Raw genomic sequence first — 27,684 nt, 5'->3', positions numbered from 1 at the left:
ACCCCGTGCTTCACTCTCACCGACTTCCCATCATGTGTCCGCCTCAGCTTCCTGAGAGCCTCTTTCCCGGGGCCCCCACTCCTAGCCCTGGCCTCCCTGTGCCGCTTGCTGCATTATATTCTTGTTGGGAGAATAACAGCCCCCGCTTTCAGCATCCCAGTGAGAATGAAAAAGTCATAACCAGAAGCCACAGTGTCAATGATGTGTGGAATTGCCTGATGAATGAGGAATTCTGGGCAAAAAATGATGGGAAATGATGAAAACCACTTGAGCTGGGTACAGTGGCATGTGCCACGTTCCCAGCTACTTGGGAGGCTGTGGCAGGAGGACTACTTGAGCCCAGGAGGTCAAGACCAGCCTGGGCAACATAGCAAGACCCCAGTCTCAAAATAAAAAAAACCACTTCTGACTGGTATCTGCATGTGGGGGGTTCCTGACTCTCCTCCCCCACTTATAGTGAGAGCCTCTTTGTTAACTTTGGAACCCATGAGGAGAATGAAGCTTCTGCCAAACTTTGGCCCCTAACTCCTCTAAAACAGTAGTGTAAACCCAACCCCATGCTTGTTAAGATGTTCTTTTTGCCCTACCATAATTACCAGATCTCTGCTGAGGTTGCAAAATGAGGGGATCTTGCTGGACCCAAGGACCAATGAGGGAAGGAAATAAGGCTGGAGAGAGCCAGTGTCCAGGGAGGCCAGGGCTTGGGGGTAGGGCCTGCTTCATTCGACAACAGCTCTGAAGGATAACAGGGCTTCAACAGAGGGGAGAGGGTGGCATTTAAAGCAAAGAGCGAGATGTAAGTGAAGCCTGGAGGTACTCCTGCAAGTGTACCATTGGGGCACTGGGCTGTGGCTGGGTCCCAGGAGAAGTGGGGGCTCAGGGAGAAGAGGCTGGAACAGGGCTCAAAGGACCTTGAAGGCTGGGCCTGTCAGGGCCCCTCACCTCCTCAGGCTGGAGAGGTCAGTGCAAGCCACAGCGATGGGGTCCTGAGACCTCAGCACTCCTGCCCATCCCCTCCTAGCACCCCAGGATCATTCAGGGAAGCCTGTTTCCAGACGCCTGTGATTTATTTCCAAAGGAGAGCTGCAGCACATAGGAAAATACACATGGCTTTTCAGTCTACATTTTTACAGAGAAAATAGATTCTGTCGTTGGCTTTCTCAGCGCCATCATCCTGTTCTGTGAGGCTCCAGGATGGATGGCCTGTCTCCAAGATCCCGCTTTCAAAGCAGCAGCTTGGCCAAGGCCTCTTGGGGTGGGAGTGAGGGGCAGTGAGCCCCGTGGGGGCAGGGGGAGCACATGAGCAGCACTCACTGCAAAGCTAAGGCAAAGAACAGAGCTGGTGGGAGATGCCTCCCTCGCCCCAAGGACATGGCTTGCTGAGGCCCAGGACACAGACCAGGTGGGGTGGGGTTGGGGGCTGTGGCCCAGCCTGGAGCAGCAGCAGCGGGACTCCAAGTGTGCGTGTGGGTATGGGGTGAAGGGGGGCATGCTGAAGAGGTGGCCTATATGGGGATAGAAGGGCTTCAGCTTGCATATTCCCCCTGCCCCAGGGCAGCTCCCAGACCGTGGTCCCCAATCCTACACTTGGCCCCTTATATAAGGTCTACTTAAGGTGGGGGGCCCTGCTAGGGTCCCTTCCTCCACCTTACTGCCCCCACTGTCAGTGCAAAACATTCTTAGGGCCAAGCCCCAAGTCCCCTGCACCCTGACTGGGGCTGCAGGGAAGGGAGGAAAGGAAAGTGCTAGCTGGGGGCCTCCCCTAGCACAGGGAATTCCTTGCACATCTCTCGAACAATCATGCGATCCATCTGGCACTGGGGCGAGGCCTCCTCCTCAGCCAGGATTCGTCTCAGTGTGGCCTGCAGGTCGGGCAGCCGGTGGCGGTGCTGTAGGTAGGGCGTGGAGCGGACCACGGCATGCATCAGGGAGAGGTACTCCATGCGCAGCTGTGGGAAGAGCAGGCCAGCTCAGGGACCCCAGGGAGGCACTGCAACTGCCACCAGACAGGGACAGGCCACTACCGCCCATGGACCCCAGGGCTGTGGATCAGCTCATGCCACTTGGACGTCAGAGCTGCAACCTCAGCACCCAGAATGTACCTGGCACAGAACTGGTCTTCAATAGTTGTTGAATAATCAGTACATGAATGGATTATTCCAGCCACAGACAGTCCCCGGATGTGGCCTGCCCAGGGCAGACCTGCCCATCTGTCTGTCTGTCAGAGACCCTTTGCTTCTCACCCTATCCTTTCTCGCCCTGAAAGATCTTGTTCATACCCACAGCTTCAAATAGTGACCCACCCTCATACCTCTTGCTAGACCTCTCCTGTGAGCTCCAGGTGAGACCTGTCCAGCTGCCTGTCATTGCCTGCACATCTCAAACCTGCCTATCTGCACTGTCAAACTCACGCCCTGCGCCACCCTCCCGAAGCGGAAGGCTTTCTCGCGCTCTATCTCCGGGAAGAACACCGCTGTCAATCCAAAAGCGCAGGCCTGAAGCACGGTGTCCCCTCCGATTCCTCTCCCCTCACACTTCACATCCAAGCCATCTCTAACACCTGACCGACTCACCTTCCACAGCTGTCCTGAATCCACCCCCAACACCTGCTCCCCCAACCCTTACTTTCAGCACCTCTGGCTGAAGCTGTCCCAACAGCCCCTGGGACTCAACAGCCAAGCTCTTCCTCATCCTCCCTGAGGCCCCCAATCCACTGACCTGACCCCAGCACTTTTTCTTCGTCTCTCATTTCTCTCTTTACTTTTAACTAGAGGAATCAATACCCAAACCACCTTTAGGCAGCATCACCCTGCTAAGTCCCAGCCCTGGCCATCACAGGCCAGTGTCTAGGCAGTAGACAAGTACAGAGCCGCGTACAGGTCTGAACTTCATTCCCCACCACAAGCCTCGGATGGACACGTAGCACTGCAGGGACCTGCTGCGTCCACTCTCCCTTACAGCGCCGTTGCCCGCCTCCTCTGTCTTCCAAAGCCTGGTCAGCTAGCCTTGTGCTCCACGGGAAAACAGAAACAATCTTTCAGAAACCTGCCTGCCTTTCTCAGTACCCACATCCCACCTGTTCCCCCATGAATGAACTGCCCGGCTCCTGTCCGTGTGGGCCTGGACCCTTCCCTGCGGCCTCGCCTACTGGACTCCTGCAGTGGCTGCCGTCCCTAACACACCATCCACTTCTCTGTGCTTCCTAGACCATTCCCTCTGGCTCAGCACAAGCACCAGCATCTCCCGCCTTTAAAATGCTCTCCCTGACCCCTGGTCTCGCTCCAGCGGCGCCCCATTTTTCTGCTCCTGTTCCTAGAAAATTCATAAGCATTGTCTCCATTTACTGCTTCCAACTCCTCCCTCATTTCCATTCTCCAATAATTTCAAATTCTCTCGAACTCTCCATTCAGACTCTCTTCCCTCCCAACCACAGACACTGCCTGTCAATCACCACTGAACTCCATGAGGCAAATCCAACGGCCAGTTCTCAGCCCTCATCTTACTCTGGCTCCTAACGGTGTGGGGATGGCTGATCTCCTTCCTCCTCCACGTACGCAGCTCTGGGGCTCCTGCTCTTGGTCCTCCTCCTGGAAACTCCCTGCTTGTCCCAGCTGTGCCCAGGGCCGAAGCCCGAGCTTCTTGCCTGTCCATCCATCTCACTCCCTAGGTGATCGCGCCGTCACAGGCTCCATCACATCTCTGCGCAGACAGCTCCAAAGCGTCTCTCCAGTGCCCACTCACCCCCACTGCCTCCCTGAAGCCCCCGGTACGTGGCTGACTAGCAGGTACCGCCTCAACCTTGACACATTCAAAACACATCTCTATTTTTTCCCCAAGGAGTTCTCCTGGCCGTCCCCACGTTAATGATCAGCACTTCAGCCACCTTGTTGCTCAAAATAAATCCAGCAGCAAGCCCTGCCAGACCCACTTCCAGCACACTCCGAGGATGGCCTCTTTTCACCACTGTGCAGCCTCTCCCCACCCCCCCAGCCCTCTGAGGTTGCTTCCTTGCTGGCCAGCTTCCACTCTGCTTTCACAGTCTCACTTCCACCTGGGACGCTCATCAGAGCATTGCCCCCTCCTCTAAGGGATCGAAACCTCCTGCTGCAGCCGCCAAGTTATCATATAAACTCTAGCCCCTCTTTCCTCGTCTTCCACCACTCCCTCCACCCCAGCTTTCTCCAGACACCCTGCCTCCACATCACCCCACGGCTGGCTCCTTCTGCTCTTGGCGTGCCTGCCACAGTTTCTGAATGGCCTCCTACACTTAACTGGCTCCAGCAGTGGCCCTGTCCCCTCATCTCCACTCAGTGTCATGTCAATCCCATTTTGTTTCCGCTTCCACACAGTAACCATCCCTGCTGCAGCCACCTCCAGGCACCTTATCTCCAGGGGACAGGTCCGCGATGTGCCGCACAGTGATGTCAATGAGCGCCATCATGTCTGTGTGGTAGAAGATGGCAGCTGTGGTGGGGCTGCCGAATACATCCTGCAGGAACTTGAGGATAGAGTGTGGCGGCTGTGGCTCATGTTTGAAGATGCGCACGGGGTCATCTAGGAGGCAGAGGTCACGGGTCAAGGCACTCCTTGCAGGGGTCCCAGAGTCACCCCAGGGATTGCAGGAGTCATTACAGGGGGTCATGGAGTCACAGGGCATCAAAGTGGTACCCACACAGATTCCTGTGCTCTCACCTCCTCTGTTCAGGAGCAACAGCAGCTTCTCAGAGAAGATCTTGACATTGGTATGTTTGCTCAGGGCGGCCATGATGACATTCTGGTCAGGGGCTGAGAAAGGACATGGGTATAGACAAGGTGCTGAGCCTGGAGAGCCCCTGTTTGGTCAGCCACCTCCCAGCCGGGCCCCACCCCACCTGGCAGGTGCAGGTTGAGAGCCAGAAGCAGGTTCACGCAGAGGTCCGGCAGCTGCTCTGTGGTGTCCAAGGGCAGCCCATCCTCAACGATGCTCAGCAGGAACTGGGCAAAGGGTGTGCCCAGGTGTTCTGGGAGAGAGGCACACAGAAGTCTGTAGCCCTGTCCCCTCCCCCAACATTACTCAGCCTTCATGGCTTTCTGAGAGCCTTGGGGACGCCCTATCCCTGCCAGGCTGTGAAGTCAGCAGGTCCCCAGGCCACGAGCCCTGGCTCCAGGACCTGTGGTCTGCTGGGCTGTGACATGCATTCTTACCGTAGTGTGCGTACGGCACTGCCTCCCCCATGGAGAAGACCATGGCCAGGACGAGGGCAGAGTAACAGAGTTTCTGGTGGTCTGGGGGGACAAGGCAGATAGTCAGAGCCCCTGAAGATGGCAGGAATCCCCAGCAGATGGCGGGAACCCCCTCCAGATGGCAGCAATCTCCACCACCCGGCTCCCCCTCCCCCGGCCTCACCCTGTGTGTCTGTCTGCATGTCCCGTGCCAGCTCTACCGGCAGCACAGATGACACGAGTGTGGAGATGATGGCTGCATCCAGGCTGCACATGGCACCGAAGCACTTGAGGAGCAGCAGCCGCAGCGATGCTCGGTGCTCCTGCAGGGGACCCTGTGTGCTCAGTGCCCGGAATCCCCACCCCTACCCCGTCCCTCTGTGCCCCCTCCCCTCTGTCTTGCACACACCATTTGGTAATAGGCCACCAAGGCCAGGACAGACTCGAACTCATTTCTCTTGCACATTTTCTTGCAAACTTCAGGGTCTGCATCAGTCTGTAGGGAGAAAGAAGTGTGAGAGTCACCCATGTGAGCCGAGCTGTGCGGCCACATGGGAGAGAGTTGAGTGCATGTGTGCAGAGGAGACTCCTAAGCATCGAGGGGGGAAGGTGCAGGGTGGGGGTCACTGTTCCACATGTTGGGGGATACATATGGGCCCCCACTCCGCACCAGAATATGCAGCAGCTCCTCCAGGTAGCAGCGGATGACGCCCTCATCCTCATACAGGGCCCAGCTGCGCTGTTGGGCATCGTCCTTGTGCCGAGCCAGGTCTGCAAAGATCACCTCCAGCCTCTGCTGGTCATGGCAGACCTGCCCTGAGGGCAGGGCTGTGCTCAGGTCCTGGGGGAGAGGAGAGGCACAGCTCAGCACATTCCCTGCCCTCACCATCTCCAGGAAGTCCCCAAGCCTGCAGAGTCCCACTCAAGTCCTATATGGCCCACACTGGGTAGGGGGCTCAACCCCAGTCTTGATGACCTCCCGGCACAGGATTCTGCATGACACACGTCTGTGGGGGCTTTTCTAACAACTTTCCTATCATCCTAGATCTGGATAACTGCCCCAAGAAGAAGGCCATGAACTGTCACTGCCTGAATGTGATTCTGAGACCTTACCCTCCCATTCCACACAAAGTGGCAGCAGGCCTGTCATCTACCCACCTCCCACATTTTCTTCAAACCCTGCTGACCAGGCACTGGCTGCCATGCCCAGCACAGACAAGCCCATTAACCCACTGTCATCCCCCCACACTCAACCAGAATTGTAAGAGGGACCATGGTGCCCTAAAGAGGGACCTTTGGCCAATCTGGCTCCCATCGTGTAGACAGGCTCACTGCCCTCCAATCCTGCTCCTGACTAGCGCTGCCCCAACCTTGGCAAAGGACCCCAACCATCCCATGATGCCTACACACCTCACTCCCTCTTGTCCAAGCCAGCCTTTAGGCCTCCATCATAGCTCTCCAAGCACCCACGCCTCTCCACTGCCAAGGCCAGCAGGGTACTGCCCTCACCCATGCCCTGTGTTTATGCCTTCTCTGCAGCCAGACAGAACTCTTGGCCACCCAGATCTGGTCTCATCCATTACCTGCTCCAGGTCTCACTTCCTCCCATGCCACCTGCCCTCACTCCCTGTGTTCCAGCCATCCCAGCCCTGCTCTGCTTCACCCCATGAGCCAGTCTCAGCCCTGCCTCACTGTCCTTGTCCAGGCTGCACCTCTGCCTGGCACGCTATTCCTCCTTTCCTCCTACAGGGATCAGCTCAAACATCCCCAACACCCAGCACAATGAAAGCCCAGAACTTGACAAATACCTGTCACGTACAAACTGGACAAATGTGTGAAGATGAGAACAGGGTGGGGTTAGCAGGGTGGCCCAAAGGTAGGGAGGCTCCTGGCTGTGCTGCCCACCTCACCTTGCCCTCCACCAGCGAGAGGAGGACCTGTTCCATGACAGGTGCGCTGGCTGGCACGGAGGCCTGGATGTGACCCACCACGACGCCAATGGCTACACGGCATAATTCATGGCTCAGACCGGTGTTTCTCCGCACAAGCTCCATCAGCTCTGCCCCAATGGTCCTTGGCACAGCTGTCTCAGCCACTGCCTTTTCCTCTGTGGTCCCCAGGCTCAGTGCATCCAGGGCCTCTAGGTCATCGGGGGCTGAGGTTGTACCAACTGCCACTTCCTCTGCAGGGGGTTCAGGAGCTGGTTCCTTGGAGGGAGGGGGCTGGGCTTGGGACACAGTGGTGTGCGTGCTCCGGCGGGGCACAGGTGGGGGTGTGGGTGAGCAGCTGGTGCCCAGCTCAGATGGGCTGGAGTTGGTATAGAGCGTGTCCAGGGAGGTGCTGCTGACTGAGGAGCCGCTAGACATGGAACTACCCCCGGAAGGCATGGCGTTGCGGCTGCCTGTGAGCAAAGAGTGGATGCTGTGCTGGGGCAGCCCCTGCCCCTCCCACCCCAGGGCCCCTGTCCCCCAGTACAGGGCCCACTTCTTCTGCTAGGCTCTACCTCCCCTCTATACCCAGAGCCCCCAGTTGTCCCAACATGGGGGCCCTGTCTTCTCCCCAAGCCTGGAGCCCCCATTTCCCTGATATGGGCAGGGCAACCATTCTAATCACAGGGCACCCCCACCTCAATTCCCTCAACCCTGCCTTCTTACCACTCCCCGAGGCCACCAGGGCCTCTTGGTCTCTGCGTTTCACAGGTGGGGGAGGTGTGGCAGGTGCTGCCCGGCGAGGCTGCGGTGGGATCTGGGAAGACAGAAGTAGGATCTGGGAATCTGGGAGGATAGGATGCCACCCCATATGGACTCCTTGAACCTCTGGATGAAGCTTTTTCTTTCTTTTTAGAGTCAGGGTCTCACTCTGTCACCTAGGCTACAGTACGGTAGAGTCATCATAGCCACTGCAACCTCAGACTTCTGGGCTCAAGTGATCTTCTTGCCTCAGCTTGCCAAGTAGCTGGGACTACAATTGTGCACCACCACACCCAGCTAATTTTTCTATTTTTTGTAGAGACAGGGTCTTGCTATGTTGTTCAGAATGGTCTCAAACTCCTGGGCTCAAGGAATCCTCTTGCCTCAGTTTCCCAAAATGCTAGGGCTATAGGTGTGAGCCCCCATGCCTAGCCTGGACAAAGCCTTTAAGCCCTACCCATCTCCCTTCTCCAGGATGCCTTCACCATGTACCTGGTAGAGGCTTCCATCTGCACCAAGATGCTCAGAACTGGGCAGGCTGTGCTGCCGCTCGAACCCAGCTCGACACACCCCATTGGGCTGCCTGGCAGCAGCAGCATCCAGATGGTGGTCACTGGTGGATGGGGTCATTGCTGCAGCACTGGAGGCTGAGGGGCCTCTGCGAGACAGGGTCTCTTTCCGGTGGTGGATCAGCTTCCTAATGGAGGGACAGGGAAACTACTTTACAGCTCCCAAAGTTCTCATATGTTCTCTGTGGGATACTGGGACCCCACAGCCCAGACCCCTCACATCCCCATCTCCCCCTGCCCTCCCCACATCTCTAGCACTCACTGAAGGAGCCCACTCCACCATGCTCACTGGGAGGTGCCACTCCACCTCCCACTGCACTTACTGGAGAACTCCGCGCTGTTCCAGGCTGTACTTGCCACCATCCTGCATAGCTGTGTTGTGCACAGCCTCGATGGCCCGGTCAATGGCCTGGAGGACATCCTGCTCCAGGCCCTGGGGAGGGGCAGGGGGCAGAGTTAGACCTGGGGGCCAAGTGGAGGTGCTCAGCCCAGATCTAGCCCGCCCAGACAGAACCGAGGGCACAGGACCACTACAGCTGAAGCCTGGAATGCTAGCCACGAGCACAGGAAGTTGAACTAGAATATGGAATGGGGTTCTCAAGCTGTGTCACTCAGGGAACTAAGGCACAGGGTGGTCCCCTGCTGCTACTTTACATATTGAGACCCCACTCAGGATTTTACCCCACAGGGAGGCTCTTGGCTAAGATGTTTCTGAAAGCCAAGGGACAAAAACAAAACAAAGCCCAGGGACCCCCTGCTTGTGGCCAAAAGCACACACCTAGTCTATCCCTAGTCTTGGCTCAAAGCCCAGGTTGACATGCCAAGCAGGATGCCTCCAACGTCTGGAATCCTTAATAAATCACTCTGGATCTTGCTGATTCTTCACAAAACCAAGGTCATATTCCAGAACAGCCCTGTCCTCTGCAGACCCTGGGAGCCAAAAATGGGCCAAACAGACCTCCCCTCCCTATTCCTGCTGCCAGCCCTCATGCCCTCAAGGTGCCCTCAAGTAAGCTCCCAGACCTGCCCTGGGAAGCAGTTCTATGTTTTAAGGATGGACACGAGAGAGGGGCCTGGCCCCTGCTCCAGGCTCTGGGTGACATGCTCAGCAACCCAGGGTCCAGTCTACCTGCCTGTCTGGCATGGGGTGGGGTTGTGGGGTGGCAACTGTGGAACCAGCCACCCCCCCCCGTCTTCCTGGCAAACATGGTCCATCTGGTGACACAGGAGCCTCAGAGCAGAGGTGAACTCACTCCAGAGTGAGTTTGAGAGGGACAGAGAGGTGGGCACAGAGGTCAGCAAAGCCCTCCAGGTGGTATGGGGTGTGCCAGAGTACAGGGAGACAGAGACAGAGAGGAAGACAGAAAGAGAACCACACACACACACACACACACACACACAGAGTAAGAAAGACATGCAGAGAGACAGGAGCTCAGAGAGGAATGGGGAGGCAGGCAGAGGGAGACAACGTAGAAAGAAACTGAAAGCTAGAGACAGAGAGTGGGAGAGAGTCGGAAGAAGAAAGAAAACACACACAGGTGGAGAGTCGGAATGACACAGACAGAGATACGCAGTCAGGGAAACGGAGAGAGATACGCAGAAAGAAACTGAGAGACAGTGACACAGAAGATGGTAGCCTCTCTGGCCTCCCCCAACACCCTGCCCCACTGGTCCTGGCTGGGGCAGGGGACTCAGGCCTGTGACCTATGCCCAGTAGGGGAAGAGACAGGACTTTCCCCAGGCCTTCAATGAGACTCCATTCCCAAAAAGGCTGGGTCTGACACACTCACTCCAGGCCCAGCAGCCCTGGTGTCCAGGGCCCCCCACTCTTATCCCAGACACTCCTAGATGGGATCAGGCTGAGAGTCTGTGAGGAAGCCCCTAGGGCCCAGGGCCCATTCCCTTTGCTAAGACCAGATGACATGTCCAAATTTATCCTGTTATTTCTGTCTTGAACCGGGCTGGAACAGGATGTTTCTAAAAGCTGGGGACTAGGATGGGGTGGGGGGTATCAGGCACAGGCCAGGCGGTCCTGGGCCCGCCTTCCTGCAGTGATCAGAATAAACCAGCTGGAGACACCACGCCCCAGGCCCTGCAGCAGGGCTTCTCTCAGGGAAACAGGAACTGGGACTGCAGCCTCTTCTAGAAGGAAATGGGGCCATGGTCAGACCAGGGGAAGCCATGAGGAGGACTCACTTCCTCACAATGGAAGCAGCCCCTACTCCAGGCTCAGGACAAGGAGGGATGGAGCTCCCCCACTTTCAAAGGAAGTAAGAGGAGGTAAGTCTGAGAAGTCAGGACCTGAGGCCTGGGGAGTAGACGGAGTGGTGCCAGGGAGTGTCAGCAGGGGCTGGGGTCCTTGGTTCAAATAGGGTTGGGGGAGTCTTGGGAAGAGCTTAGAGGGTGGATGAGTACAGGACAGTTAAAGACACAAAAGTCCCAGGGCTTGGGTGTCACCTAGGGGATGGGGGTATCTATGGCTGCAGGGTCCAAGTGGGGGGTTGAGGACCTGGAGGATGTTTGGGGAAACAGGTGGTGTCCAAGGTGGCCCAGGTCTCAGTGGTGGAGGCGGTGGCTCCAACTGGGGGCCTGAGGGAGGGGCAAGAATGTGGAATACTAGGGATCTAGAGAAGGGGCATGTTAAGGGGTGTCAAGGATTTAGGTGACTGGCCAGAATTTGGGGCTGGAGACTCGGGGTGCTCTTAAACTCTATTCAGATGGAGATTTTAATACTGAACACTCTGGGGTCCCAAAGGGTCCCAGTTCCAGAGTTAGTCTTTTGGTAGATCTGGGTAGGCTGTCAAGGGCATGGTCTTTTGTGCGGGATGCTGGCCCTTGGGTTCTCAGTCTCCATGGGCCTAGGGTCTCAGGGTCAGGTTCTCAAACTCCCAGTCCGCTAGAGGTCTCTGCCTCGGGTCCCGGGGAGTCTGGGGTCCTTAGGCTGGTTCTGCCGGCCTGTCAAGGGGTCCAGTGCCAGGGGCCGCGGAGGCCGGGCCGAGAGGGCCACACTCACCTGCAGGCGGCGCAGGTAGGCGGGCGGCACGTAGCCTGTCTCACCACTGCGCGCCCGCGCCGCCAGCCACCAATGCGCGCTGCTGCGCTCCAGCACCAGGAAGGTCTCGCCCGCGGCGAACCCCAGAGCGTTGGGCTCCGCCGAGCGGAACGCGTACAGCGCGCGGTACATGGGGCCGGGCCGGGGCAGGGGAGGCGGCAGGGGGCTGCAGAGCCAGAACGCCAGGCCGGGAACTCCACACAGCGCTCGCCCCGCCCCGTGACACACCACGCGTGCGCGCGGCGCACGCCCGCCGAAGCCCCGCCCCGGAGTGTGTCGGCCCACGCAGGGAGCGCCGCGCACCCTCGCGGCCCCGAGCGACACGGCGGGGCGGGCCTGCTGAGCCAGCCTCCCCCTGTGGCCAGGAGCTCTGCGACTCTGGGCTCCTTACCCCAGCCTCGGCTTTCCCCGCCTGGCCCTTTCCCCGCTCAAGTTTGAGAGCTGTGGCTTGTCCTACCTCCCGGGGAAGGCGCGCTCCGGTCGTAGCCCATGCGCCCCCGCCGCCCCTGGGGAGTCGGTCCTGGCCTACTAACAATAAGGACGGCGACCCGGGAGGCCGGCCTCATTGTTGGATCCCGCTGACCAACACTTGGAAGCCCCAGAAGAGGCCAGGTCTCCTTGGCGTGTCTAGGCTTCACGACACCTCTTCATTGAGTCCCTGCCCCGGTACTGTGCCAGTGGTAGCCAATGTGGAGCCAGTGTGTGTGTGATGGGGCAGGGTCGGGGGAGAAGGGTGGTGCAGTAAGAACAGAAAGAAACCAGGCTGGGCTGTTCTTTGTCCAGAGTCTTCCCATATTTGCTCCCCACCCCTACCCCTTCTCCCCCTTCAGCCTTGGCTTCTTTTCTGTTTCCCGCTGTGTCTTGAGTCTTTGCATATTCTGTTCCCTTTATCTGGGACAGTCTTCCCCTTGCTCTCTCACAGCATAAGGTTGTCAAACTCCCACCCCTGTCAATCGCTATCATCTTGCTCTGTTTTATTGTCTTTATAGGACTTTAAACTCTAGATTATTTCTGACGTCCCCTTCTGAGAGCCTACAGGAGGGCTGGCAGGGGTAGGAAGTAGGTTACCAAGTGGCCTTAAGTGCATGTTTGACTCACCCAACTTTCCAGTCAGCCCAGACCTCCAGGTTTTGAAATCCTTGTAGTGTGAGTGCCTGTGGAACCCAGTGAAGAGGCTCTGAGGGAGAGGATGGAGGGGAGGGCTGGTCTGGCCACACACTCTCCTCAGGAAGCCTGAGCCCAGAAAGCAGGGGTATGGGCACAACTAGGCCAGTGTATACAGTTGACCTATGTTTTTAGGCGGAGTACATAGGGCTCAGTGGGCCTTGGGGAGGAGGTAGGTACTGGGAGGTTCAGATGAGGCGTAAAGCTGCTAGAATCTGACATCCAGACCCCTGCCTTCTCTGCATCAGGTCTGGCTCAGCAGTTCAAGATCTCCCTTAGACCCTCTTCCTTCCAAAAGACCTCCTGGCACACAGCAGTAGTAGCTCTCAGGGGGTATGTTGGCTGGGACTCCCTGAAAGATGAGTATAATTGTACTGTGGCCCAGGGCTGGGTAGGAGTGGTGACAGGTAGTGTTCTGAGGTGTCTAAGAGGACTACCTACCAGAACACTCCTCATTCAGCCCTCTACCACCTGGGCCCCTTTACCACAGAGCCCAGGGGTACCAATGGACCTGGGCCTAGCAGCTACTTGAGACCCCAGTATTGGCCCCAGGATATCTGACACCATGATGTCCAGCGAACTAGCTGCTGCTAGGGGCACAAGAGGAATCAAAAGCTGGACCCAAAGTTTGGAGCACCTGCTGCCCAACTTTGGCTTAAGCTGCACAGGGTCATGGAAAGACCTTGGCCAGTACAGACCCCAGAGGGACCTGTGTGTCGGGGGGTTCTTTTTGGGTGATCTCAGGGTGTTAGGTTGGGGGACTGAGGACCAAGCTAAGAGGCTATGGTGATTTTAGCATTGATCCATGGGGTGGGAGCAGTGGCCAGGAGAATATTGCTGGGCCAGGGAGGAGGTCACAGCATGTGGTGAGGCTTGTGTGGGTTGGGAGGGGGGCTGCCTGCCCCTGGAAAGAATGACATCAGCATTGTGTACAATAAACAAAAAGATTTGTATTAGAACATATACACTCAGGGAAGAAAGAGGTATTTGCATCATCAAACATGGAATGTTGAAGAAATAGTTAAAATAAATAAAGACTCCAAGCACAGCTGGGGCTGGCTCAGGCTGGGGCTCACACAGGCCACTACACATCAGCTCCAGGCTGCAGGGGCCACCACCTGGCCATACTGGCCTCCTCCCCGACGCAGCACAGCTGTGCCTGGGACACAAGAGAGTCTCTCAAGTACTGGAGCAGTCAGCAAGCTCATTCCCCACTCTCCTCACTTATCTCTGTGACAATGTCTATCAGGCTCTGAAGCCCAAAGATATAGCCAGCATCCTGGCCCTCGTGCACCACGGTGTCCTCGCCATACAGCCTGCAGGTGGTGTGTGCAAAGTCGATCATGCGCACATCTACTGAGCTGGCACCAACGGGCTTGTAGGCATAGGCACCAGCAGACTCATCCGCTGACTCCTCTGACAGGTCCTCCAAGTCCTCAGCATCTGAGTCCAGGGCCACTTCAGGCCGCTCCTTGCCATCATAGATGACCAGCAGGGAGCTTGAGTAGAAGCGGTAGGACTCCTGTCGCTCTAACACCGTCTTCAGCTCAGCCAGCTTCTTGAGCACAGGGCTCAGGAGTTCACGGCGCAGGTACCGCCCATTGTGGAAAAACTGGAAAAGTGCCTCCTTGAAGCCCTGCACTGACAGCTTCCGCCCATGGTACTTGTTCATGAACATCAGCTGTCCACTGCCTGCCTGGTACACCTGTGGGAGAGAGACCAGCAGGTCAGGAGCCAAGGGCCATCTTAAAGCCTGGACCCCAGGGCATGGTACAATGTGACAGCCCAGATCAGATCCTTTAACTTGTCGAGTACACCAGTCATAAATGAGTCACTGTCCTCTCTGTTCAGCCCCTACCTGGGATGCAGCCATCAAACCTGGGTTTGGTCATTGTGCCCCAGCCCCCTGCTCAGCATCTGGGTCAGTGGAGAGGGCCTAACCCTCTTGCCTTCCTCCCTACTCCTGTCCAGTCTCTGGACTCAGCCACCAAGGCCAACCTCAGAGGGGATCACCTAGGCATGCATGCCATCTTTGTAACCAGAAAGCAGCAGACTCATGTAGGGTCAAACCTGGAATCTTTTGAGCAAATAAAACTGTACCAAGGCAGGGAAGTGGCAGAAAATGGATGCCCTAGCCAGCCAGCCCTTGCCAAGTACTAGCACACTCCTCACCTGCATACCACACACACGCACGCCAATGACTGCAGATGTGCTCTGCTGACATTTTCGGATCTGGTTGGCTGCCTTCTCCTCTGAAGCATCATCACCATGTTGACGTGTGCCCATCTTGAGGTCAAGGACACAAGGCACCTCATAGCGGGAAGTCAGGTTCTCCAATAAGATAAATTCTGAGTGGTTAAGGACAATACCCCCAAAGAAGTGCCACTGCATGGGGCCTTGGCACTCCCAGGGCACAGTGCCTGGATATAGTGACCCTGAGAAGCCCAAGTCCACAGCAGACTCCATTAGTCCTGCCCATCTCCCCTGCAGGAAGCCCAGGGCTGACTAGAGAGCTAAGTGGCACTTTTACTTCGTGTCAGGGGACTGCCATGACAACAGCCTACATTTGGATTCAACCCAGGCCAAGGCTCTCCCAGTGTAGGAGACACACACACCATTTCCTGAATTCAGCTAGGTGTAGGACCAGTGTCCAACAACAGAAAGTCTTCAATTACAAATTGAAATCAAGTAAGCTCAGTAAATCCTATAGCCTTAAATGTGAACTGGAAATATCAGTATAACTCATGAAAATACTTTTTTCTTTAAAATAAACGTCTACTGGCCGGGTACAGTGGCTCATGCCTGTAATTCCAACACTTTGGGAGGCTGAGGCAAGAGGACTGCCTGAGGCCAGGAGTTCAAGACCAGCCTGGGCAATACATCAAGACCCTGTCTCTACAAAAAATTTTTAAATTAGCTGGGCGTGCTAGTGCGCACCTGTAGTGTCAGCTATTCAGGAGGCTGAGGTGGGAGGATCATCACTTAAGCCTAGATGTTAAAGTTTGCAATAAGCTTTGATCGTGCCACTGCATTCCAGCCTGGATGACGGAGTGAGACCAATTCTCAAAAATAAATAAATGTCTGTTTCCTAGCACTGTGCACTGAAAAGGTCTAGAAACAACGACCAGAAGTAATGAGAGCCCCTAATGTGCATACTGTTCTGTTGTCTCATCATTTCCCATTAAAAGAAACCAGTGATCCCTTGAGCAGGAATTGCTAAACTGGCCCGCAGCTCAGTGTTGTGCAGTCTGTAAGCTAGGAATGGCTTTTACATTTTTAAGAGATAAAAAAAAGTACATATAATATTTTATGATGCATGAAGATTAAATGAAATTCAATTTCAATGATCGTAAATAAAGTTTTTAAACACAGCCACACTCACTCAAGTACAGTATTGTCTATGGCTGTTTTTATGCTACAATGGCAGACAGACAGACTCTAGCCCACAAAACCTAAAATATTTACTATTTAGCCCTTTACCAAAAAGTTTTGCTGACCCCTGCCTAGAGGAATGGTCGAGTTCACATCTGGGGAAGGAAATGTACATGGCCTTGGACCATTTTTTCATACCAACAAGCAAGATTACCATCACAGACTACCATGATTGGGTCAAAATGACTCAGGAGCCTATCTGAAAAGGTTTCTTTCCATGTGAGCCAAACTTGGGACCATCTGAGCATCAGTAAGATAACAACTGTGATGGACTAAAACACATCAAATATATTTAAATTCATGCACGCATAATAATGCTAAAAAACTCACTGGTCACCTCTAGAGGATGTTAGGGAACCTACTCATTATCCTAAATATCTAGTAAATAAAGGAAAATGAACATTTAACCTGTTTTTCTATATAAACTGTACCTCAGGACAAGCACATAGTTGATGAAGAAAAGTTGCTCTTTATAGAAGAATTCCAGTTAATGACTGAAGAATGACAAAATTAGAAAATAACCTAATGAAAAAAATGGATCGAAGACAATGACGATGCAAAAGAAAAAGACAACTAAACACTGTGCTTCCCAATGGACATGTACAATATCATCTCTAAAGGATTCTTGCTAAACCTGGGTGATAGGTACTTCGGGGTTCAATGTATTATTCTATTTTTAACATGTTTTCCCCTAATACAAATTAAAAATTAATAAAAGGACGGACCCTGGTGTTTTCCTTATGCACAGCTCATGTGCCAGTCTGGTGAACCAGGACTGAAAAGAAAGTCTCCTCACCTACCCCACAACTCCTCACAGCCCTTGACAGATAAGCGCTGTTTGGAGGCTTCTGAAGGAGTGTGAAAACAGGGACTAGCCCCTTGCCCTTTTCCTCTAGGTTAGCCAGGCTAAAGCCCACCTGATGCAAGTTGGCCCCTTCACGAGGCACCCCTCACCTCCAGAGACCCAGTACCCCCTGCTCCCCACAAGCACACTCCCAGTCTAGTCCCTAACCCTGAGGGAGGTGGTATTTGCCCACAGTTATCACACAGGGTGTCCTGGCACAATCTTAGTATAAAAAACCAAAGCTTTCTCTCTGAGCTCCAAGTTCCTTCCTCACTTCCCACCCCCTTCCCCCAAGGCAGAGAGGCCCACAAACAAAGGATACTGTACTGGTTCCGATGCTTTGCGTTCTCCTTCATTCTCTGCAACTGTTGCTGGTGACACTTCATACTCCAAGGGTTATAGTGTTTAAGTTGGGAACTTATATTACCCTTTTTCTCTACACTGTAGTACAAGACTTCAGATTTCTTTAGCCACTCAAATTCTTCTTCTAACTTATGGCTATAAAGAGACAAGGACCCAATAAATCAATTATGTCTTATCAAAATTCAGGCCCAAAGAGGCAAGAAAGAACTTTCTGGAGTAATGGAAAGTCTGATATCTTGATGCAGTGGTGTTTCAGTGCACACACCTGCCAAAACTCACTGAAGACTTCATAGGGGTACGTTTTATCCCAAGTATATTATACCTCAAGAAAGTTCATTTAAAAAAATGAAATTAAGGGGCCAGCCCACCACTGTTTTCTACAGCAAGGAGAACCTAAGATGCAAGATCAGTCTTTGCTCCCTGGCCCCTGCAGGTAGGCAGCCAACCTTCCTTGCCCTCCTCTAGTTAGTACTATCTCCTGGTCTCTGGTACATCCAGGTTCCCCTGATTCCAAATGCTGGAGACTGGGAAAATATGAACGGAAATTCCGAGGGAGTAGGTCCACCTACTTAGCTACATTATACATATTTTAATTTATATAATTTATATTTTCATAAGCTCTGCCAAGGTGCAGGACTTGGAAGGCCATGTGTAGGTGGACCCTGGGGTTTGGGGGATGTCAACATCAGTGATCACATTTTGTCCCCATCGGTGAGCAACTCAAGGTGAAAGGGTAGCTCCTGTCATAGTCACTGCTACATCCCCAGGACACAGGATAGGGCCTGGCACACAGCAGTTGTGGAAAGAAAGAGTGAATCTTTTTTATAGTAGCCATTGCAGCTGTTTACCCAAAATGACATAATCTAACCCAGAGTCAATTAAAGAGAAGTTGGGCATGTGGGGAACTGGCCACTGAGTGACAAGGCACCTACTAAATCCATCATGAGTCCTTAAGCTCCAGGGAACTGGGATGTAACCAAAACCCCCAACACTCCCAGCGGTCTACACTCACCTCTTCATCTTCTCCTCTTTCCGGTGCTGGCGCACCCAGTCCTTGGGGGTCTTTTCTGTTTCTAGGATGTGATGTTTTTTGTTTGCCCACCTTAGGAGCTTACTTTTTGGTTCACAGTCTGAATTATCTACAATGTCCACAGTTCCATGGTCCCCTTTTAGTGGATATGCTATTAAACACAAGTTCCTGTCTTTATCTTCTTCAAAGCGTACAGATACTACACCTGGAAAAGGGGGGTAAGGAGCAGAAAGGACTTTTAATTCCACAGGAAGATGCGTTCTAAATAACATGATTATAACATTTGTTTTTTTCTTACCCTGTTCCTTAGTCTCTATGTTGCCAGAGGCCCCAAACTCATCTGCAAACTTAACAAATATCAAAACAGCTAGAAAAGATGACACCATACAAGACAAGCAATTAGGGAGCAAACATGGCTGAGAGTCTTCCTCTCTAATGCACTCAACAAGGCAAAAGCCAAAGAATTACAAGACACATTTTTCCATCATTGAAAATGTTTATTAATTTTTATGTTAACTCTTCTAATCCTGAGAGACTTAAAACATTGCTTTTTATATCTTGTGGGAAGTTTTAATGCCCTAAACAGGAACTCTGACAGCCTCAAGGCTTGCTTTAAAGCAAAGCCTGAACACAGGGTTTGCCTGAGGGTAAAAAGCATCCAAGGGTAAGGGAAGACTGGGTAAGCAGAGCAAAATAAAGGGGCAAACAAAACAAACCACACAGCACAACAGACACCCTAGCAAAGGCTTCCTGCAGCGCTCCCACACGGGTGGGCACCCCAAGCCTTTTGTCCTTCTGAAATATGTTTTATTCGTCTTTACAGTCTCATGTCACAAAGGAACAAAATGAACACAAGGCAGATGGGGTTAGGCAGGGAGCACAGACACATGGCGGCCTTGAAAGCAGCTCTCCCCCTCGAGTCTCTAGAACCTGCCATGTGTAATTAGACAGTCTTTGAGAAGGGGGCTGTCAGGTGGGAACGTTTCAGCAGGTGCCGACGAGCGCCTTACAAACGACTGGCTGAACACCTTTCCTCCCAGGCCTCTCTGCCCCAGGATCACTCAATGTGCTCAGTCCTTGCTGCCCGCCCGCTCGCTCGCTTGCTTGCTGCAGGGGAATGCGTGCTCAGAGAGAGACGACACTTCTGAGATGGCCCCCAGCTCTGGGCGCAGAGGAGCTGGGGTGGGGAATTCAGGGACCACACTTCCCTGTGGCCACGGGGTAAAGGACCAGGGGAAAAAAGGGGGCAGGGGCAGCCAGCTAACAAGGGGCCTTTGGCTTTGTCCTGGAAAAAACAACAGAGAAGGGCCAAGTGAGGGTCCCCAACTCCCCCACCCCCACCACAACACACATGCATATTCAGAGTACAGAGAGAGGCACCCAGTACATTCTATCTTTAAAAACAATGTTTCAACAGTCCCAGAAGAACCTAAATTGTCCTAGTGTCTTTTGTAGAACCAGGGAATGCACATCTAAAACTAATTTCTTTAATGGGTTCTTCTTTGAATTATGAAAGATTCCCCCCCTCCCCAGGAAAGACCACACCATGCTGGTGGCTGCTGATGTCCCCCCCCCCAAAAAAAATTATAAAAAGTCACCATATGTGAATCAAAGGGTTGCCTTCACATAGCAATTTTGGGGACATTCCGTAATAGCAAAGGGCTTCAGCTAATCAGCACAGGCCTCCCACTCTTGCATTCCATCTGACTCAACCCTGTTCCCAGCCTACCTAATTACCCGGGCTTCTGGTTTCCTGGAGGACAAAAAGCAGGCAGCAAGTATTCTGGGTAAAGTCTTCCCCCACAGTCCCCCCATGGGGGACTATAGGTTACTGTGATCAAGAGATACCTGAACATAAAACACAACTACACTTCCACCAAAAATAAACTCAAATCCAACAAAACAAAACAAACAAACAAAAATCGAGCAATCTTACCAAGGCTTGAAAACTGAGGGTGAGGTGCTGGGCTGAGGGCCAAGAGGAGGAGGAGGAGGGAAAGCACAGAGTGGGAGGGGGTGAGAGCTCCAGGGATGGCTGCCAGGGCCTTCCATGGCCAAGATCCCTCACATCTCCTAGCCAGGCGCTGGAGACCCTTCCTGCTGCTGGGGGCTCACCTTTGTATTGGGGAGTAAATTTGCGCATCTCGGCTGGGAGGGTCTCGTAGAACTGATGTTCCCTCGGGACCAGGGGCTTGCACAGGGTTGTCTCATTGAAGCGGAGCACGCACGAGTGCCCCCCGACCTGGTGGACAAAGGGCTCCAGCAGGACACCCTTGGCGCGGGGCTCCATGTCCATGGCCCTGAAGGCTGGGCTCATCCTCCGGGTGCAGACGGCAGGGAGAAGGGGGCAGTGGCAGGGTCCAGCAGCCAGCACGTCCTCTCCCTGTTGTCTGCCCCTGGGTCTGACTGGTCTCGGCTTCTTGGCTTGTTCGGGCCAGGACTCTCTGCCGGAAGCAAACAGAACGATAACATGAGGGTTGGAAGCCGCCTGGGAACCGCCTCAGAGCTGCTTGCCTGCTCCTCCAGCAGAAAGACAAACAGCCTGAGTTCACGCAGGGCTCCGCCCACCCCGGCCCCGCCTCCTCCCGCAGAAAGACAAACACTCCAAGCTCATGGGGGCGGTGCCGGATGTAGACAGGCAGGGAATGGGATCCAGGGGCCCCTAAACGGCCAGCGCCCCCCCACCTCCACGTTGGAAAGCCACTACAGCAGGCAAAACACGATGCTTGCGATGAGGTGAAATCACAGTTTCAAACCTAATACTCAGATTAAATCTTACCATTTTCTAATAAAATTGTCAAGCTTAAGGTGAATGATGCCCAAGTCTTTCCACTAATTATATCTTTATAAAATGCATTTAAATACAGGGAAAACCTGCTTACACACAATCTAGTAAGATTTACTTGTCCAGGTTGGTGACGCACACCGTCCCTGCCCAAGGCCAAAGCCCCATTAACCTTATTAGCAATGGAGCTTGGGCCCAGCTTTAATGATTAACGGCTGTATCTAAAAACAACTGATTGAGGCTGGCTAACTCCGTTTAAAAAGATACACGGTGTTCTAGGTCACCTACTATTTTTATCAGTTCTATCCTGATCACCAAAAGCTGGGACACACCTTTAAACCAAAGTTGCGCTTCAGGGGCAATCAGTGCTCTCATCCCCTCCCAGGTCCAGGGCCTTAGAGCCTAGCCACACACTAGATGCATAATGAGCAAAGCACACCTGTGTATGCACCCTGTTAATCATTTCAGGGCACGTCAAGCTAGTTCTCTGTTTTGTCCAATTTACAGACTACACAGTCTCTACTAGAACTACTTACAGGGCTTGAGCTACATTTCAGTATCTGTACAGTGATCTTCTTGGGAACTCCTTCAGTTCCCGTGACTCCAACTGAGATGGTGGTAGTGAGGATGGGTCTGCTTGAGATGTGTCCTCTAACCTCTAATGTGGGTAGAGCACCTATTATGTGCCAGGCTCCTTACAGGAACTTCTTATATTATTTTGTCCTCATGATACTTTCTATGAAGTAGATACTACTCTCCATGTTGCACACAATGAAGCCAATTAGGGAAGGTTAAGAAACTTACTCCAGGCCAGGGACCATAAGCCACAGCTCCCAAGTGAACCTCAGACTGTTGGATGCCCCCACACAGCTGCCTCTAGAGCCCACGGTCTCTGGCACTTCCGCCTTGGTACAGCAGTCCTACTATGCATATGGGTCATTTAGCTTTTCCCATGACAGTGTTTTCACCACATATTTATATTTTCTATTTATAAAGTAGCCTCTTTTAAAAGAGTTTAAACTGGTGTAATCTCTTCCTTTCACAGAGAACCTGACTGTGGGCCCCAATTGGACTTAAGGAATAGGAATCAATAAGCTTTCTTATATGCAAAGAGCAGAGAACCTACGGCTCTAATTGCCTGGCACTGTCTTTGCATCACCACAAAATCTTCCAGGAGGTCACGTACTAAGAAGAGTCCAGAAACGCAACACAGGCAACGGGACTGTAAATATGAGTACATTTTAGCCATTCTAAATTTTTTTTAAGAGACAGGGTCTTGCTCTGTTGCCTAGGCTGGAGTACAGTGGTGCAATCATAGCTCACTGCAGCCTTGAATGCCTGGACTCAAGCAATCCTCCTGCCTCAGCCTGCCAAGTAGCTGGGACTACAGGTGCATGCCACAACCCACAGCTAATTTTTGTTATTTTTTTGTAGAGACAGGGTCTTGCTATATTGCCCAGGCTGGTGTTGAATTCCAGGCTTCAACAGATCCTCCCACCTCAGCCTCCCAAAGTGCTAGCATTACAGCCATGAGCCACTGCGCAGGCCCCTGGTAACTAGCTATTCTACACTCTCCCCAGAAGATGGAGCTCTGAGATGCCTGACCACACAAGCCTTTTCTCTAGGTCTACACAGACTGATTCACATTAGTCTACTGAAAAGACCTTGAGTAAGAGCAATAGCAAAGGAAAGGTACTGATGCACAGTCAGCCTACACCTACCAGTACCAAAGCACAGCACAGATACCATAATTATTAAATTGTGAAAGCACAAGATGCTCTTCATGGGATGGGCTTTAGAAACACAACCCAAAGCTTTCTTAGAGGTATAAAACTGCTTTTGCTACCAGAGCAATGCTAACAACAATGCAAATCCCTTTCCCATTCTGCTCAGAATTCCTTAAATGTACTTAGTTAAGTAGAAAAATCTCTCTCTCCAAGTTATCTCTCTTACCCATCCCCACCTCTTTTGTGTGTGTGTTTTTGTTTTGTTTTGTTTTTGAGACAAAGTCTCTGGCTCTGTTGTCCGGATAGAATGCCATGGCATCAGCCCAGCTCACAGCAACCCCAAACTCCTGGGCTCAAGCTATTCTCTTGCCTCAGCCTCCTGAGTAGCTGGGACTACAGGCATGTGCCACTGCGGTCAGCTGGCTTATTTTTTCTATTTTTAGTAGAGAAGGGGGTCTTGCTCTTGCTCAGGCTGGTCTTGAACTCCTGAACTCAAGTGATCCTCCCACCTAGGCCTCCCAGAGTGCTAGGATTACAGGTGTGAGCCACCACGACAAGCCATCCATCCCCACCTCTGATGAAAAATTTTAAAAAAACAAAAACAATCTGGGCCTCAGGCATCGTGGCTTACACCTGTAATCCTAGCACTCTGGGAGGCTGAGGTGGGAGGATACTTGAGGCCAGGTTCCAGACCAGCCTGGCAACATAGTGAGACCCCATCTCTACAAAAAAGAAAAAAAAAATTAGCTGGGCTGAGGCAGGAGGATGGCTTGAGCCCAGGAGTTTGAGGTTGCAGTAAGCTATGATATGATAATGCCATTACACTCTAGCCCAGGAAAAAGAGCAAGACCCTGTCTCAAAATAAATAAGTAAAATAAAATGAAACAGACAAAAACAGTCTTTCATGGCATCTCACTAGGGTGTGGCTCATGGTTGCAGTTGGAAGCCAAAAGGTCCAGTAAGGGTCTCTACTTCCTTTTCCCAGGTCACCAGAGTATTCATTTGCTGCTGGGTGTCACGTGGCACGTTGCCACCCTCCCTCCTGCACCCAACTGTGGCAATCCATAGGATGCTGCTCCTGGGAGAATCATCATCATTTTTGGTACATGGGTAGGAAAAATAAAGCTCATTCTTGCCTGAGTCACTTCAATTAAGAGAAGAAACTAAAATGTGAAGCAGAATTAGGGAGACAACTGATTGGCATGTGGTGAGATACCAGTTCTCCCACTCAATTGGTTGGAGAAATTATGTATTGGAGAAAGACTCCAAGTCCCTGGCTTGCTTTGGATTCTAGTTTTCTGGTCTGTAAAACGGAGAAGAGAGGCTTGGAGTACATCTCTATGTTATGGGTTGTATAAGCAAATTAGTAAGTGATGACCAGTAGCTTTTTTCTTTTTGTCTTTTAATAAAACAGAGTAAGGCCAGGCGTGGTGGCTCATGCCTATGATCCTAGCACTCTGGGAGGCTAAGGCAGGAGGATCACTTGAGGTCAGGAGTGCGAGACCAGCCTGAGCAAGAGTGAGACCCCGTCTCTAAGAAAAATAGAAAAATTACTCAGGTGTGGTGGTACACCTGTACTCCCAGCTTCTCAGGAAGCTGAGGCAAGACGATTACTTGAGCCCAGGAGTTTGAGGTTGCAGTAAGCTATGATGATGCCACTTCACTCTAGCTGGGGCAACAGAGCCAGACTCTGTCTCAAAAACAAACAACAATGGAGTAAAACAAAATGTCAGTGCATTCTACATAATACATTAAGTCCTGTTTTGTGATCTTTTTTTTTTCAATTATGTTCCATCTCTCAATATGAACATCAGTATGGCTTTACTGTTCAACATATTTCTTATAGCTGGAGTTACTAGAAGTACAGTTGTGATGAGGCTACTGCACTCTAGCCCGGGTTACAGTCCCTTACAGGCCCTATCTCCAAGAAAGTGAAAGATCAACTTCCCAAAGATTATACAGCAAATCCCCAAAGCACTTGCTCTGTGTTTCATCTGTTACTCTCTTTGTTCAACGTGCACTTTAAGGCTCAGTTTCCCAGGAATCCTGGAGTATTAATGGTTACCATAAAGCTGATGCAATGTGTATGCCATGTGCCTAGGAAATAACCGCAAAATACTGGCTTCAGATTTAGCATCTATTTTAGCTTTCCATGTTGCCTCACATTTGTCCATAACACTATGAACAGGTAAGGAACACAGAACATGATCCATCCTAGGATAGGATATAGCTTTCCCCCACAGTCCATCCCCCATATCAAACTGGTTTAAGGATCTGCTGGAAACAATGCCTTAATAGTCTTAACTTTTTTTTTTTTTTTTAAGAGGCAGAGTCTTACTCTGTCACCCAGGCTGGAGTGCAGTGATGCAATCACAGCTCACTGTAACCTCAGCCTCCCAAGCAGCTGGGACTACAGGTGTGTCCGCCACCACACCCAGCTGATTTTTTTTTTTAATTTTTAAAGACAGGGACTCACTATGTTGCCTAGACTGGTCTCAAACTCCTAGCCTCAGGGACCCTCCCACCTCGGCCTCCCAAAGTGCTGGGATTACAGGCATGAGTCACCATACCGGGCCTAATAGTCTTAACTTTTTAAGTACTGCAAATAAAATGGCTATGACTTATGAAAACCCGTGGGTCCTTGGTTCACTCATCCAGAATTTAGTTAATGAGGCTACAAATGGGATCCATGGGGCCACTTACTTTGCCTCAAGAAAAGCCCCAGGGTCAGAAAGTCACAGGGGATGGCATGAGAGACATTATCCTGATGGTGGAAAAACAACCCTGACTATTCACACCTCACCCCCATGAGTCCCAGAGCATCGGCCCAGCAACTGCCCAATACACATTCAAACATTAACCCAAGACTACACCCATCAGGGTCAGTCACTGAATACCTCATACATTGCTGGTAGGAATGCAAAAAGGTACAGCTACTTTGGAAAACAGTCTGGCAGTTTCTAACGAAGTTAAGCATAAGCCGGGCATGGTGGCTCATGCCTATAATCCTAGCACTCTGGGAGTCTGAGGTGGGTGGACTGCTTGAGGTCAGGAGCTCGAGACCAGCCTGAGCAAGAGTGAGACCCCCTCTCTACTAAAAATAGAAAAATTAGCCAGGCATGCTGGTGTATGCCTGTAGTCCCAGCTACTTGGGAGGCTGAGGCAGGAGTATAGCCTGAGCCCAGGAGTTTGAGGTTGCAATGAGCTGTGATGAGTCTACTGCACTCCAGCCCGGGTGACAGAGCGAGACCCTGTCTTAAAAAAAAAAAGTTAAGCATATACTTACTATATATAGCAAGCCCACTCTTATGTATTTAACTAAGAGAAATGAAAACACATGTCCACAGAAAGACATACACAAATGTTCACAGGACTACTATTCACCATAGCCAAAAGGTAGAAACAACCCAAATTTTAATCTGGTCGGTCAGTTGATAAACTGTGTATTCATACAGTGAATAATTATTCAGCAACAACAAAGGTATGTACTGATACATGCAACAACACAGATTAATCACAAAAGCATATGCTAAGTGAATGAAGCCAATCACAAAAGACTACATACTATATGATTCCATTTACATGAAATTCTCAAAAATAGGCAAAACTACAGTGGCAGAAAGCAGATGAGTAGTTGCCAAAGAGGCAGAAGTTGGGGAACAGGACTGACTGCCAAGGGGCCCAAGAGGATTTTAGGTGGTAATGAAACCATTCTATGTTGTGTCTGGGTCAGTGATTATGACTATAAATTTGCCAAAACTCCTCAAATATAGACTTAAAATTGTTGAGTCTTATGGTATATAAATAATACTTCAATAAAAGGGATTATTTTCCTTATATGTTTTTGAATTTACACAATTTTTATAAGTACATATTATTTTAATAATCAGAAAGGATTATACTTTAAAAAATCTACCTATTCACTGTTAGTTTCCACATGAAAACTGAAATTTCCTTTCCCATCCTTTCTAACTGGGCTCATCTGCCTCACTTTGAGTATCTTGAGTCACGCATGCCAAGGTCAGCATGGGTTGCTATCTTGGTCTAAGTAAGGGCTTCTCCTTGATTGTGGCTTCTCCTCTCCCCGATGGCAGAGCCTTTCAGGGACAGCCATGCTAAACCTCATAAATCCATGACAGCCACTGCTAATACCAACACATCCTAAAGCCATCTTCTCACTTTGAAAGCCTACTTTTATCAGGGTCTCAACACTAGCAGACTTCTACCGTTGCATGGTTATCTTCTTTTCAATTCTTATAAAGCCAAAGCAAAAGCATACTTCATGCACATGGGAACAGAACAGGAACATAAAGGTCCAATAAGCCTTTCTTTAAAACAGCCAGAAGGAATGAAAAATCAGCAACAAATGTGTTCCAATTACATTGGCTTCCTTGTTATTTCTCAAATATGCCTGATACACACCTACCTCAGGGCCTTTGTGGTTGCTGTTCCCCTTGCTTTGTACACTCTTCCCCAGATACTGCCCCCCTTAGCTCACTCTCGTAACCTCCTTCAGCTCTTTATGCAAATATCACCTCTTTAATGAGATCTTCCCAAGCCACCTTATCTAAAATTGCCACTCCCCAGCCACATTCCCTGATGCATTCTTGCTTTATTTTCTCCTTAGTATTTATTACCATCTAACATATTATATGCTTCTTATTTGTCTTGTTTATTGTCTGTCTGTTGGGAAAATAGGTTGCAGGAGTTTTGCAGGGCTTTGCCTTGAAGGAGTCTGTGGGCGTATTAGTGCACAGACTAGAAGCTGCTGCCAACAGAGGAGGCATTGTCAGAGGATGTATGCAGCATTTCGATGCTACAGGCCA

The 27,684-nt window shown here is 51.6% G+C and overlaps 2 protein-coding genes across 5 annotated transcripts in view; both read right to left on the bottom strand.

Moving 5' to 3' along the window:
* Nucleotides 1–1,048: 1,048 nt before the first annotated feature.
* NCKIPSD (NCK interacting protein with SH3 domain) lies at nucleotides 1,049–11,759 on the bottom strand. Its single transcript, XM_045530295.1, has 13 exons — nucleotides 11,475–11,759; nucleotides 8,785–8,894; nucleotides 8,385–8,589; nucleotides 7,857–7,947; nucleotides 7,113–7,603; nucleotides 5,873–6,043; nucleotides 5,612–5,698; nucleotides 5,387–5,525; nucleotides 5,185–5,265; nucleotides 4,872–5,000; nucleotides 4,693–4,785; nucleotides 4,382–4,554; nucleotides 1,049–1,949 (listed from the first exon to the last, which is right to left on the bottom strand). Exons 1-13 carry the CDS (start codon nucleotides 11,643–11,645, stop codon nucleotides 1,746–1,748), a joined length of 2,145 nt encoding a protein of 714 aa, XP_045386251.1. The 5' UTR covers nucleotides 11,646–11,759; the 3' UTR covers nucleotides 1,049–1,745.
* Nucleotides 11,760–13,607: 1,848 nt separating this feature from the next.
* Nucleotides 13,608–27,684, bottom strand: part of IP6K2 (inositol hexakisphosphate kinase 2) — a 29,905-nt gene continuing 15,828 nt past the window's right edge. For 2 of the 4 annotated variants that reach the window (XM_045530291.1, XM_045530292.1), the window contains 5 exons: nucleotides 20,462–20,790; nucleotides 18,329–18,551; nucleotides 17,276–17,451; nucleotides 14,850–15,025; nucleotides 13,608–14,382 (listed from right to left, as the gene is read on the bottom strand). In XM_045530291.1, the coding sequence (XP_045386247.1) occupies nucleotides 13,882–14,382; nucleotides 14,850–15,025; nucleotides 17,276–17,451; nucleotides 18,329–18,551; nucleotides 20,462–20,790 (1,405 nt within the window). In that variant the 3' untranslated portion in view covers nucleotides 13,608–13,881. Of the gene's footprint in view, nucleotides 14,383–14,849; nucleotides 15,026–17,275; nucleotides 17,452–18,328; nucleotides 18,552–18,822; nucleotides 19,632–20,461; nucleotides 20,791–27,684 lie in introns of those variants that run through there. The other 2 variants (XM_045530294.1, XM_045530293.1) reach the window with 1 other exon arrangement.

Source organism: Lemur catta, chromosome 18, assembly GCF_020740605.2.
Source record: "Lemur catta isolate mLemCat1 chromosome 18, mLemCat1.pri, whole genome shotgun sequence".
In the NCBI taxonomy this organism is placed as follows: Eukaryota; Metazoa; Chordata; class Mammalia; order Primates; family Lemuridae; genus Lemur; species Lemur catta.
The sequence above is the reverse complement of the archived record's forward strand: the minus strand, read 5'-3'. Positions and strand labels throughout refer to the sequence as shown.

Coding starts and splice junctions, on each gene's coding strand:
- NCKIPSD (XM_045530295.1), bottom strand. CDS start 11,645: ATGTACCGCGCGCTGTACGCGTTCCGCTCGGCGGAGCCCAACGCTCTG. Junction 7,604..7,856: donor CCTGGTGGCCTCGGGGAGTG/GTAAGAAGGCAG, acceptor CTTTGCTCACAG/GCAGCCGCAACGCCATGCCT. Junction 5,526..5,611: donor TGGTGGCCTATTACCAAATG/GTGTGTGCAAGA, acceptor GGTCCCCTGCAG/GAGCACCGAGCATCGCTGCG.